Source organism: Entelurus aequoreus, linkage group LG01, assembly GCF_033978785.1.
Source record: "Entelurus aequoreus isolate RoL-2023_Sb linkage group LG01, RoL_Eaeq_v1.1, whole genome shotgun sequence".
Lineage (NCBI taxonomy): Eukaryota > Metazoa > Chordata > Actinopteri > Syngnathiformes > Syngnathidae > Entelurus > Entelurus aequoreus.
The window spans coordinates 45,249,766-45,264,955 of NC_084731.1; the positions used below are offsets into that span (position 1 = coordinate 45,249,766).

At 38.6% G+C, this 15,190-nt stretch overlaps 1 protein-coding gene across 3 annotated transcripts in view; it reads left to right on the plus strand.

The window, feature by feature from the left end:
• The window catches only part of erc2 (ELKS/RAB6-interacting/CAST family member 2), a 100,345-nt gene that overhangs the window by 36,719 nt on the left and 48,436 nt on the right, over positions 1-15,190 (plus strand). For all 3 annotated transcript variants that reach the window (XM_062052069.1, XM_062052077.1, XM_062052074.1), the window contains exons 3-4: positions 11,318-11,341; positions 13,871-14,305. In XM_062052069.1, the coding sequence (XP_061908053.1) occupies positions 11,318-11,341; positions 13,871-14,305 (459 nt within the window). The remainder of the gene's footprint in view (positions 1-11,317; positions 11,342-13,870; positions 14,306-15,190) is intronic.

A 15,190-nucleotide genomic window follows, 5' to 3' on the forward strand; every position in this document is an offset into this window, starting at 1 on the left:
TACTCACGGTACCTGATATTCAGCTGGGAATGACTACAACAGTAAATAAACACAAGACATATATATACTCTATGAGCCACAACACAACCAGGCTTATATTTAATATGCCACAAATTAATCCTGCATAAAAACACCTGCATGTTTGTTATGCTAGCTCCTAGCTCCTATGCTAGCTCCTAGCTCCATAGAACACGCCAATACAATTCAAACACCTGATCAACACACACAATCACTCAGCCCAAAAGACCGTTCACCTAACCCAAGGTTCATAAAGCTTATATATTTAAAAAAAAGTTACGTACATACGCAAAAAAAAGTTGCGCACATACGGTCAAGCGATCAAATGTTTAGAAGCCAAAGCTGCATACTCACAGTAGCACGTCTGCGTCTTTGTCATCCAAATCAAAGTAATCCTGGTAAGAGTCTGTGTTGTCCCAGTTCTCTACAGGCTTCTGTGTATCGAAGTCAAAAGTCCTCCTGGTTAGAGTCTCTGTTATCCGAGTTCTTCCATCTTGACTGCATCTTTCGGGAATGTAAACAAAGAAGCGCCGGCTGTGTACTGTTGTGGCTGACTACGTTCGAAAAATACGTCCATTTCGCACCGACAACTTTCTTCTTTGCTTGCTCAGCTTCCTTCTCCATAATGCAATGAACATGATTGAAACAGATTCACGAACACAGATGTCCAGAATACTGTGGAATTATGAAATGAAAACAGAGCTTTTTCGTATTGGCTTCAATGTGGAAGGCATACCCGTGTTCGCCGGTCTACGTCACGCGCATACGTCATCCTCAGAGGCGTTTCGAACCGGAAGTTTAGCGGCAAATTTAAAATGTCACTTTATAAGTTAACCCGGCCGTATTGGCATGTGTTATAATGTTAAGATTTCATCATTGATATATAAACTATCAGACTGCGTGGTCGGTAGTAGTGGGTTTCAGTAGGCCTTTAAACCACTTGTTTTTCCTTTAGCACTGTCCTTTCTTAATTTCCACTTTACTCATTCTTATAACCTTATACTGTAGATGCACTGCTTAGTTGCTTGTGTGTGATGAGCTTGGTAATGGCGCCCTCTGGTGTCGCACCACGGTACTGTCACCCACTGCACCTGCTGACGTCTTTACGTGTCTCACCGGCGCTGGGCTGGGGGAGTTTTCACTGTGGCTCCGGAATGACAACACTGGCACGGCTTCTTTACTTGGGTTTATGCCAGGGGTGGGCAATTAATTTTCACCGGGGGCCGCATAAGCAACCCGAGCACTGCTGGAGGGCCACACGACAATATTTCAATTAAATTTTGCTCAATATTATTTTTGATATACCGTAAGATAAATAATAATGATGATAATAATAATAATAATTTAATTTAACCTAACTTAACTTTATACAAAAGCAGATTGCTTTTGATGGTCACTTTATCCTGCATTATCCAACATTTTTCCCCATCAGATTTGGACAACCACCTGATGTTAAAAATAGTTTTTAATCATATTTATTTTATATTGTTTTTTATATTGGTTTTATATGTAATTGTTTTTTCTTTTTATTCAGTCATTGGTGGAGCTAAGGATAATATTTGAATATTGTTTTTAATATTGTTGTGCAGCACTTTGGAAACATTTTGTTGTTTAAATGTGCTATATAAATAAAGTGGATTGGATTGTCACACCTGCCAGCTTGTCCCAACACGCATTTACCTATGTGAACAAGTCATTACCTGTGGTTGTCTCTTTAATTGACTGCATCAGAGCTCTCATCCAAAGTTAGCGAAAAACAGCCCATGTCTCCGGGCATTATCAGCGCAACAAAGTCCAATAAGCACTCCTTAATAAACTCTCCGTCAGAAAACGCCTTACTTTTTCTGGCGCTTTTGTGAGAAATGACGAAACTTGTCCTGACGGCTGCATCTCTGGGGGTGTGAAATATGGCACAAAGTCCTTGTTGGGTTTGCAGTTTTACCATCAACGCATCAGCCTCCCTTGCGCACGCTTCATCAGACACATTCCGGTATTTTCCCTCGTGTTTCTTCGTGTAGTGGCGATTAAAATGATATTTAAACACAGCAACCTGTGTACCACACATTAAGCACACGGCTTTACCATTAATTTATGTAAAGAAATACTTGGCAGTCCATGTCTTGTTGGAAACACGCCATTCCTCATCAACTTTTCTTTTTTTAGCGTCTCATCACTTGTCTCTATGCACCTTCACTCACAGGTTCCCCCCGGACATACGGCATAAATAACACATTTCAAAATAAAAGCAGCACAGTTGTATTGCGCGCACGACATAGATGTTTTTTAAACTTTATTTTGTAATTTGTAATTGCGCCGTTCAATTCACTCACAATCGCACACGCGCATACGTCCACACGGAAGTAATACAAATAACACTTTTCAAAACAAAAGCAGCACCGTTGTATTGCACACTCGACATAGATACTTTTTGAAATGTATTTTGTAATTTATGATTGGCCTCACGCGGGCCGGACAGGGATGCGCAAAGGGCCGGATGCGGCCCGCGGGCCGTACAATGCCCAGGTCTGGTTTATGCCGTGAAAACTACAGGACAAGACATGAAATACAATGCTTTAGACATAGTTCAGTCACAGGAAACTAAAGTGCTAAACAAAATAGCTACCTCGTGGCCACCTGCCACTTCGGAGGTTCTTGGGCAGCAAATACTTCAGTCTTGTGCATACTAAATAAGCGTACAATAATTAAACCAATGTACTTAATAAATATAAAGAACAATTCGACACAATTTAACAAAATACCTTGTTCAGCTAGCGAAATGTTCTTGCTGCTGCTGATGGCTTGCTCAAAGTCTTTTTTGCATGTCTGGGCGAATGCAGGTCTCGCAGTCTCTAATAGTAAACCAAACCTCGCGAGAATAGCGGTGTAACATAGGAAATAAATTGCCCTTTTTAATAGTACAAAAAATTTAACAAATTCGCAACCATAATAATTTTTTAACAAAAAATATTAACCCTTAAAACAAAAATATTAAGTGTAAGTTTCAACAACACTTACAACTACTTTCGACTTCTATAATACTCTGTCGACTACTATAACACACACTACTGCAGACGACTGTAATACTACTGTAGACTACTATAATACTACTGTAGACTACTATATTACTACTCCAGACTACTAAAACACTAGTGTTGACTACTATATTACTAAAATCGACTACAATAACACTACTGTCCACTACTATAATACTACTGTGGACTATTATAACACTACAGTCGACTACTATAATATTACTGTAGACTACTATAATACTACTGTAGACTAATTATAACACTACTGTAGACTAATATAAAACAACTGTACACTACTATACCACTACTGTAGACTACTATACTACTGTCGAATACTACAACACCACTGCTGACTGATATAACACTACTGTAGACTACTATAAAACTACTGTACACTACTGCAGACTACTACGATACTACTGTAGACTACTATGATACTACTGTAGACTACTATAACACTACTGTAGACTACTATAATACTACTGTTGACTACTTTAATACTATTGTAGACTAGCTACTTTGATACCAGCCATTGCACCTGAAGCCATGTTGAATCTTGCATGGACTGGTTACTTTAAATGCATTCTGTCTATTGTTATGACAAGCTGCCCTCCACTTTAAAGACACTTCATTGTCAACTTAAGCTTGGAGTGTTTCTCACACATCCATGCGTTCACTTGCTGGCAATCCCTCGACAGTTGCCAAGGGGAGATTAAAATGCTTTCATATTTTTCTACGATACGAACATCTACTTTTTGTTTCAGCACTGTTTACCACCTGGAGTGCATCCTAGTGGTGCAGTACATACTCATAGCGCGGTTACTTCCCACACATTTCCTCTTTCCTGCTGGAGTCTTGTCCTCTGCTTTGTCCGTCAGCGTTATCTCCAACGCCGCACTCAATTATGTTCACAGCTCTCTTGATAGACTTCATTAAAGAGGTATGGAAGCGGCGGCAGATGGGCCTTGTTGCCATAATTGGTCTTTTCTCTCTTGATTTCTGGGCTCTTTAAGTGCACACACAAGGTCAGGCCCCAATGGTTCGGTAATGATGACAGTTGTTCCAAATGATTGTTCCACCAATGCTGAAATGTTATGAAAAAAAGAAGCTAGTGGTGGCCCAATACTTTTGCACAGGAGTATGCCTCAAGCTTCTGTTAGCGGTGGAAAATGTTGTTCATCAATCATCTGCCTAATAAGGCAAGGGACTAAGGGCCCGTGTTTGCCGCGACCAAACGCAACGACACTACGTTTGGCTTCAGCACAATTCCCTTCCTATTCCTGCTGGACAAAATCGGCTGACGGAAAATCTGTGAGCTGTAGCGAGCCACATCTGACTGAGTCATGATCAGCAGTGACGCTCACACACCCAGTCAGTCCTTATCAACACGGGCCCCAAAATGGAGGCTGAGCTTTACACATTACATACATTACACTAATGCTCAAGCACTTGGCGGGCAAACAGGCCTATTTGTACACACTACCTCTGGTTTGTGTTGCAATTTCCCATGCCAACAAACCAAGCATCCCTGATGCTCAAAAGTAATGGTCTGCCTTTCCAAATAAACTAGCTCAATGGTAATTTACATTAGATATGGCATAGGGATGTAATTATATGAAAATTTTATATCACAGTTATTATTATTATCACAGTATTGTTGAATGTGCTCAAAAAAGTTGTCAGGGTTTCCACCAGCCTGCCAATGTACTTGTGGCAGTGGGGGGGGCGTGTTCAGCATGACATCATCACATAATTTGCACAATCGTTGATGATGCATACATTTTCAACAAAAAAGGCAAAAAAAAATGTACATACATTTCAAAAGAAATCTGTGTTATTAGTAATTGGTATTAACATAGTTTTTCTTATGTTATATCATTTTGCTGTATTTTTTTTTTACATAACTATTTTTATTGTACAATGTAACACAAGCAGTATACCAGTGGCGTATTTCACGTAGGGGAAGCTAATATTCAGCTATTGTCTTAACATGATGTCAGATAAAATATATAAAGAAAATGCTCGATTTTACAAAAGAAAGTCACTTAAAAGATTGTAAAATGCTTCATATCATCATCTCAGGGCATTTAATCGATCGTATTTTGTGCCATGCATCGCCTTATTGTTTTTTTCCCCCCCAGTATATGAATCCGTGCATTCATCATTACACAATACTAGGGCTGCAACAACTAATCAATTAAAATCGATTATTAAAATAGTTGCCGATTAATTTAGTCATCGATTCGTTGCATCTATGCTATGCGCATGCGTAGAGGTTTTTTATTTATTTATTTATTTTTTAATAATTTTTTTTTAATTTTTATTTTATTTTTGACTGAACCTTTATTTATAAACTGCAACATTTACAAACAGCTGAGAAACAATAATCAAAATAAGTATGGTGCCAGTATGCTGTTTTTTTCCAATAAAATACTGGATAGGATAGACATGTAGTTTGTTTCTTTTATCCGATTATTAATTGATTAATCGAAGTAATAATCAACAGATTAATCGATTATCAAATTAATCGTTAGTTGCAGCCCTACACAATACACAATACACTTACACAAGATTGTTTTTGTGGGTGTGGGGTGTCTGGTCTTTAGGATGCACCAGTCTCTGTCTCAGGGTGTTGCCTGGTTTGAAGTGTACTGGGATGTTGTGTTGGTTAAAAATTCTTCTGAGTTTCTCAGATAGACCTGACACATATAGAATGAAAATATTTTTGCGTCCTCATCCACTCGGTTCTTGTTATTTCTGGAACTGGGGGTACTCTTCACAAACGACCAACTTGAATAACCACAGTTTTTGAGGGCTTCCCTCAAATGCCTATGTTCTTTCTCTTTGGCCTGTGGGCTGGCAGGAACAGGAACAACGAGCAGTGATCGCTGATTCGCTCATTTTGCAGTCATTCAAAAAGGGATTCAGCCTTAGACAGACCATCCAATCATCTGGCCAGCCGAAGCCTAGTCCACTTCTCATTCACTTCTAGAGATGCTCTACTTCCGTTGGCGGGACAAAGCCAAGCATTTATCCAATTATTGTCTAGTTTCGCGGCAGTGGAACAACCCACTCTATGCTCCAAATGAATGAGAAGAAAGTTGCAGCAGCTGTTGTGAAAGTAACTGATTCCGTAAAAAAGTTGAATGTATCCTAGCTAGGGTTGGGTATCGTTTGAATTCGAACGATTCCGATTCCAATTCCGATTCTGTTTTGATTCGGATTCCTGACGATTCTCGATTCCGATTCTTTTAAGAGGCAGGGTCAAAAAAAAGTTTAGGATATTTTAAATGAGCTAGCTAACCTAGTCTTTCTGAATGAAATAGTCTGACATTCTCCATCAAATTTAAATTCTATTAACTTTTTATGAACTTTACTATAAATTCCTCACAGAGCTGTTTTCAACTACAATATAAATATCAAATCTATGAACTTGAATATAAATATTATAAATTATGAATACATTTTCCCAGGGGTACACTTTCCTCAAGAGAGCTTTATTTTTGAAAACCTCATGAACACATTTACACACACAAGTGTATGCTGCAGGTAATTAAAAATGTTACCGTGCTCCCACTGATGGGCTAACCTGGTGCAGAAAAGCAAATAAACAATAAGAAACAACTTGCAAAACCCAGTCCAGATTAGCAGCAGGTACAGTATAAAATCAGAGACAGTTCTTGTTTAGGAAAATGACCATATCCGCCTTCTCAGGCAGGATGCGTGAGCGTTCTGGACAGATAGTGTCTCCTGCTGTGGAAAATACACGTTCGCTGGGTGTGGAAGAAGCTTGAACGCATAAATAGGAGAAAGCGCGATCTGACAGCAAAGGATAAGTCTTTTGTTGGTTCCACCGGACCATCACCATGCAGCAGGGTCGTCAACATAAGTATCGGTGGAACGTCCTGGTACATCTGCAGCTCTCTCTCGACTCGTTTCTTGATGGACATGGAGCCCTGTTATTTCGCGGTTATTTAATTTTTTTTTTGTAAAGTAAAGCCACACTTTCGACCGCCGACGCCCGCTATCCATGCTTGAGCTTGACTGACTCGCTCGGCTATGCTAACACTTCCGGCGGTGGGCGCTTCTTCGTTGGTGCTCAGCGGCTTCTTCTTCCGGTTCGGCTGACTTTTTTTTTTTTTTTTTCCGGTCGGCGTACTGGGTATCGAAAATAGGAATCGAAATTTAAACTTTTGAACGATTCCGGGAGAATCGGAAAGTTAGTCCCGGTTCCAATCGATACTCGATACCCAACCCTAATCCTAGCGCATATTTAGTCAATGAAATTGAAACACAAAAGTACATTAGTATTTTAGGGGAAGCTGAACTTTCCTTGCAGTTCTAGAGCAATCTCTATTACAATCTCCAATCCCCAGCAGGTCTCGTAGATGAACAGCTTCTGGCATGTTAGAAGAAGGCGGATTAGGGAAGTCGGCAAGTCTGTAACTTCGGTACAAGAATTGGCTCTAAGGGCTGGGTCGGTCTGAGTGGAGTGCAAAGCGGGGCTCTGCGCGTGCCCTCAGTTGAAGGCTCCAGACAATCGCATGCATTTTACTTACGGTTAGCGTATTTTCGGTGCCAAATTTTTGGTGCATCACTGAGTAAATAATAGACTATATGTCCATTTATACAATGTATTACTTCAATTTGTTTCCACGTAAATGGTGCTAATTTTTAAGGCGTGGTGGATTTTACCTTGCAGTGACGCTGCGCCACGATCAATTACATGTAGGGGGAACCCTAGTTGTATTGTTTTTTTGTTTTTTTTAAATACAATAAATAAATAGCCACACAATATACTTTGTTGGCAGAAGAAATATGTTATATGAAAATATTGTTCATCTGGCTATTTAAAAGCCATTTGTTATTTGAGTGTTTGAATATTATAAACTTATTCAGTTTTATTTGTACATCTTTTTTTGTAGGGGTTTTTTTAATAATGAAAAAAACGCATGTTGAGTGCATAACGCCCAGTTTATGTGACGTCATTAAAATTTCACTTCCTGTTGTCATTTTGCTTCGAGTATTGATTAATCTCTCTATCTAAGAAAGCACAGCCAATAGGTTCAAAGTGCACAATTTAATATCTTAGTTGCTCAGACAGTAAAGTGTTTATATAAGTTTAGATTGAAGTATGTAATTTTTTTAATGAAGAAAGACGTTAAGTTCTCTTGTTTTCATGTTAGCATTTAAGCTAGCTCGCGCTAACTTATATATATATATATATATATATATATATATATATATATATATATATATATATATATATATATATATATATATATATATATATATATGTATATATATATATATATATTAGGGCTGTGAATCTTTGGGTGTCCCACGATTCGATTCAGAATCGATTCTTGGGGTCATGATTCGATTCAAAATCGATTTTTTTTTCAATTCAACACGACTCGATTCAAAAACGATTTTTTAAAATTGTTTTTATTTTTTTTTAAATGAAAACAATACACAACAATACCATAATAATGCAATACAATTTCAAAACCAAAACCAATTTTGCTGCCGGTGGTGTTAGTGGATGATCCTTTTCCTCTGATAACTGTGAGTGGTGTCTGTCCAAGTGAGCGCAGGGATTTGAAGTATTCCCAAAATACTTAACTTTAGCGTTGCAAAGTCTGCAAATTGCATGAGTCATGTCAAGCCCTTTTTTGCCACGGTAAAATCCAAAGTGTCTCCAAACGTTTGCTTTCAAAGCCAGCGGAGGCGGTTGTATTTTTTTAGGCTGCTCTGTGTCTTTTTGTTTTACCTGCATTTTAGCGGCAACACAACACTACACTGTACACTCTCCTTAGTACTAGCTAGCCAACAGGTAGCAACACTGCTTATTGCGCAATACCTACGTTAGCCCAGAAGGCACATACACATTGCCGGGAGCGGGGGAAGAAAATAGATTTTTGAAAAATGAGAATTGATACTGAATCATACAACGTGAGAATGGCAATTTGAATTCGAATCGATTTTTTCCCACACCCCTAGCTGACATGCAAGCAGAGTAGTAGATTTTTGTAAAAAGCTTTTATAATTGTAAAGGACAATGTTTTATCAACTGATTGCAATAATGTACATTTGTTTTAACTATTAAATGAACCAAAAATATGACTTATTTTATCTTTGTGAAAATATTGGACACAGTGTGTTGTCAAGCTTATGAGATGCGATGCAAGGGTAAGCCACTGTGACTATATTGTTCTTTTTTTATTTTTTTTTATAAATGTCTAATGATAATGTCAATGAGGGATTTTTAATCACTGCTATGTTGAAATTGTAACTAATATTGCTACTTTTGGTTTGTTCTGTGTCGTGTTTGTGTCTCCTCTCAATTGCTCTGTTTATTGCAGTTCTGAATGTTGCTGGGTCGGGTTTGGTTTTGGAATTGGATTGCATTGTTATGGTATTGCTGTGTATTGTTTTGTTGGATTGATTAATTAAAAAAATTTTCTTAAAAAAATCGATTTTTTAAAAATGAGAATCGATTCTGAATCGCACAACGTGAGAATCGCGATTCGAATTCGAATCAATTTTTTCCCACACCCCTAATATATATATATATATATATATATATATATATATATATATATATATATATATATATATATATATATATATATATATATATATATATATATATGTATGTATGTATATATATTCACGTTGCATGCGTCTATTCTGTAAGTAAACAGTACAGTCCAGACTATGGCTAGCAGGAGTTAGTGCTGGCAAAAGTGGTAAGGAGAAGCCAGAGTTTGAAAAACTGCCGTTAAGCGTTCCTGTTTGGGAACACTTGGTCTTCCCAGTGAATTACGCGTAAAGGACAAAGTGTTGCTTTTTATTGCCAGAAACCAGAATTACTTTGTGTCTCCATCTCAGTCTTTAATGTTACTAGGGTTTGATTTTCTAAATCCTTTAAATCCATAATCAAATTGAACCCTCCAAGTTTTCAAAAGTGTAGTTATTACACAAAATATAAACAGTGCACATCTAATTTCACTTGACAGTCCCCAGTGGTTGTGGCCTTTTCAACCGCATCGAGCAACCATGGCCGTCTCGCCATGTCGCCGCTATTGTTATCATTAAAAGGGGGACACAGTTTGTTTGTTTGATATGCAGCGCAAAGACAAGAAGATGGAGTCTTTTCCTTGAAAGAGGTGACCACGACATCATATTAGTCACAAGTGACTCCCAGGAAGTGTTATTTATGGGCGGGTCTTGAACCACAGCGCAATCATGCAAATGGGTTCATTGACTGCTGCTGCATGCACTTTAGCTCAAAGACGAAAGGGTATCGATCAGGCCAGCACCCATTTAATGTGGGAGGGAAAACGAGCTACGAGACAGACAATGGCTAAAATAGAATACTGATTATTCGATTAAAACTCATGACTCATTGGAATGTATTTGATATTTCTGTTCATTGTGGTGTGTGAGGTGTTCTTATTCTTCCTTGTGCCTGCACACCATATTGTGTGTGAAAATTGAGAACATGAGAGAGGTGAATGCGTTCTGTTACTGACTCACACCATGAATTGTGACCAGCAGTTTGTCAGAAGCAACACTGCCCTCTTGTGGTCTCACATGCAGCCTTTTTTTAGAGGTGGCGGATGCTACAGATTTGGTATAAATAATGATAAATGGGTTGTACTTGTATAGCGCTTTTCTACCTTCAAGGTACTCAAAGCGCTTTGACAGTATTTCCACATTTACCCATTCACACACACATACACACACTGATGGCGGGAGCTGCCATGCAAGGCGCTACCAGCAGCCATCAGAGGCAAAGGGTGAAGTGTCTTGCCCAAGGACACAACGGACGTGATTGAATAAAAAGAGAGCCAATATCACCTTTACCGATAATCTATACTTTTTTCCTTTTTTTTTGTTGATATAGAGGGTTTTGGCTTGCAAATATTGAACATGTTTATAATAAAACCACGCCACCAAAAATGATTACCATATTTTTTTTAAATAATACTTAAATGAATGAAATATTGGTATTTCCCACAGTAATTTTTGGACGAAAGAAGCTATTTTCTCTTTAACTCTTCCCAGAAAGGTCCATAAAGTCATACTTTATCTCATGTGAAGAACAATTTAGATAAACAAGTCGAGTGGCTTCTTTTTCAAATTAATTTGTTGGCTTTCTGTTGCTCATCCGCCTCTGTTGCGTCATGCTCTGACACTGACACTGTTTTACCATACATTTGTTTTTTGTTTTTTCTGTTCAATCTGCCCATGCTCTGCAGCTGCTGGATGCCAGGAGAACAAAGGTTTGTCGCTATGTTTGCACCGAGTGTGGCGTGCACAACATAGAGTCACCGTTAGTGTGATGTGTAGTTGCAGAAACCTGGCGATCCCTTTGCACCTCTTCTCCTTTAGATACTGTAACCCCGACAAGGAATGAGTCATTTGATGGCCACCATTGATGGCCACCAATTTGCCCCTAAAATGGTTTCTATGCAGCAGGGCTATCCAACTTAAGTGTTCTGGCGGACTCATTTTCACAAATCTATGGACTAGCAAGCCGACTTCTCTCTTAAATATTGTGTCTATAATGTTATACATTAAAAGTTTTACCTCACCAAACTGCTAATGTAGTCATGAATAAAGTCTTCAATTCAAACAGGTACTATATTTACACTAGTCAAAGACTAGAATGCCTCACTTTTCTAACAGATCTACTGCAAAAACACAATAGTCAAAGATCCTATATTTGACAGGAGCACCCTTAAAGACCTACTGTATACTGGGAACAAAAACACTATTGTCAAAGATCCCATATATGTCAGGTTCCCTCTGCTTTTTTAAGGATATACTGCAAAAACACTAGTCAAGGATCATCTACTCAAAAATCATTTATATGAGAAGCACTCTCCTGTTTTTAATGACCTACTGCAAAAACACTAGTCAAATATAATTTTTATGGCAGTAGCACTCTGATGTTTTTAAGGACCCACTGTAAAAACACTCGTCGGAGATCATCTATATGACGGGAGGACTCAGCTTTTTTTTAAGGCCCTACTAAACTGCATAAAAACATTAGTCAAAGATCATCTGTATGACAAAAGCACTCTGCTATTTTAAGGATTTATTGTAAAATATTTAGTCAAAGATCATTTATATGACAGAAACACTCTGCTGTTTTAAAGTTCTACCAAAAAAACCACCTGTCGGATATCATCAATGTGACAGGAAAACTCTGCTGTTTTAAAGAATCTACTGCAAAAAATTGTCAAATAGTCTATATGAAAGGAGCATATTTTTGTTTTTAAAAACATACTTTACTTAAAAAAAAAAAAAATCACAAATCCTTTATACGACAGGAGCATTCTGCTGTTTTTAAGGACCTATTAAAAAAATGGGAGTTAAAGATCCTCTATTTGACAGGAGAACTCAGCTGTTTTGTTATAATGATATAATGTCAAACTGCTAGTCAAAGATCCTGTATTTGTGACAGAAGGGTTGTCCTGTTCTTAAAGATGCTTGTCAAAGATCTTCTATGATACAGGTTCCCTCTGCTTTTTTAAGGATATACTGCAAAAACACTAGTCAAGGATCATCTCTTTGAAATGCTGTTTTAAGGATCTATTGAAAAAAACACTAGTCATATATTTTCGATAGGAAAGGAGCACTCTGCTATATTAAATACTATATTACGGATCTACTGAAAAATAGTTTATATGACAGAAGCACTCTCCTGTTTTTAAAGACCTACTGCAAAAACACTAGTTGGAGATCATCTATATGACAGAAGCACCCAGCTGTTTTTAAGGCCCTACTAAACTGCAAAAAAACATTAGTCCAAGATCATCTGTATGACAAGAGTACTCTGCTGTTTTAAGGGTATATTGTAAAATATTTAGTCAAATATCATTTATATGACAGAAACACTGCTGTTTTAAAGATCTCCCAAAAAAACACCTGTTGGAGATCATCAATGTGACAGGAGCACTCTGCTGTTTTAAATAATCTACTGCAACAAATAGTCTATATGACAGGAGCTTATTTTTGTTTTTAAAAACATAATTTTCTTGAAAAGTACAAGTCACTGATCCTCTATTTATGACATGAGCCCTTTGATCGTTTTAGGGACCTAATAAAAAACTCAACCAAAAAAAAAGAAATCACAAATCCTTTATACGACAAGAGCATTCTGCTGTTTTTAAAGACCTATTAAAAAAACACGAGTTAAAGATCCTCTATTTGACAAGAGAACTCAGCTGTTTTGTTTTAATGATATAATGTCAAACTGCTAGTCAAAGATCCTGTATTTGTGACAGAAGTGTTGTCCTGTTCTTAAAGATGCTTGTCAAAGATCTTCTATGTTACATGAGAGCTCTGCTGAGAGCTGAGATCTCAGAATTCTTTATATGACAAGGACATTCTGGTATTTGATGGAATTCCCTTTAACAATGTTTTAAACACAACTCGCATGTTTTGGCCAGTAGTTAAATAACCCTGCTGCTGTGAGCCTGCCGATTAGTTAATTATTTCACTGCGAATGTGTCTTCCCTTTGTGGCACCACAAACACCCAAACCCTGAAAAGACAAGACCCAAACAAAGGTGTAAAATGTTGTTTGATTGCAGTATTAGTCTGTAAGGAAGGTAAGATTTGCGCCTTCTCCCACACCAAAGCGTTCTCCACCGTGTGCGACAACATTTCAGGAGCATCCACGTTTGTTATGCTACCCCCGTACAAACACTTTGTACTCTTTGTGTACTTATTTCCAACACGTGAGCCTGTGTGCGTGTGTGTGTGTGTGTGTGCGTGTGCGTGTGTGTGTCTGAACCTCTTCAGCATCTCCAGATGACCATCCAGGCTCTGCAAGACGAGCTTCGCACGCAACGAGACCTCAACCACCTGCTGCAACAGGAGAGCGGCAACCGCTCAGGCGCCGACCACTTCACCACCATCGAGCTTACCGAAGATAACTTCCGGCGGTTGCAGGCCGAGCACGATCGGCAGGCCAAGGAGCTGTTCTTGTTGAGGAAAACCCTGGAGGAGATGGAGCTGAGGATCGAGACCCAGAAGCAGACCCTGGGAGCCAGAGACGAGTCCATTAAGAAGCTGCTGGAGATGCTGCAGAGTAAAGGGCTGCCGTCGGGGCCCGGCAGGGTGTCTGAAGAGGAGGAGCAGGAGAGGAACAGGCGCATCGCTGAGGCTGAGGCCCAGCTCGGACACCTGGAGGTCATTCTAGACCAGAAAGAGAAGGAAAACATTCATCTACGAGAGGTATGCTACTATTGTGGTTATTGGGTTATCAAAGAGTGAACAAAAGAGTTTTGTTCACATTTTGTGTGTTAATAACCAGACTTTAGAGCGCAGTATTGGCCTAACAGCTAACCCTAACCCTTTATCCTGACCCTAACCATATTAACTGATCCCATATATTAAGCCCTAACCATAACCCCTTTTCTCTTATCCCTAACCCAACCCCAACCCTTATCCTAAACTACAACCATAACCCCTGATCTCTTATCCTAAAGCCTAACCATAGCCACTTATCCCTTACCTAAAACCCTAACCAGATCGCCTAATCAAGTATCCTAAACCCAAACCATAACCCCTAACCCTTTATCTTAAACCCAAACCCTAACCTCAACCCTAATCCATTATTCTAAAACCTAACTCCAACCCCGTATCCTAAAGCCTAACCATAACCCCTTTTTCCTTATCCTAAATCCCAACCCTAATCCATTATCCTAAAATCTACCTATAACCCCTAATCTCTTGTACAAAACCCTAATTCTTTATCTCAGACCCTAACCCATAAACCTTTATCGTAAACCCCAACCCTAATAAATCATTCTAAAACCTAACCAAAAATCCTATCTCCGTATCATAAACTCTAACGCTTACAATCTTATCCTAACCCCTACCACAACCCCAACCCTGATCCCTTATCCTAAAATCTAACCATAACCCCTAACCCCTTATCCTAAACCCCAAACATAACCCCAATTTCTTACCCTAAACCTTAACCCCTTATCCTAAACCATAACCATAACCCCTATTCTCTTAACCTAAACCCTAACCATAGGTGTCAAACTCATTTTAGCTCAGGGGCCAAATGGAGGAAAATCTATTTCCAGTTGGGCCGGACTGGTAAAATCATGG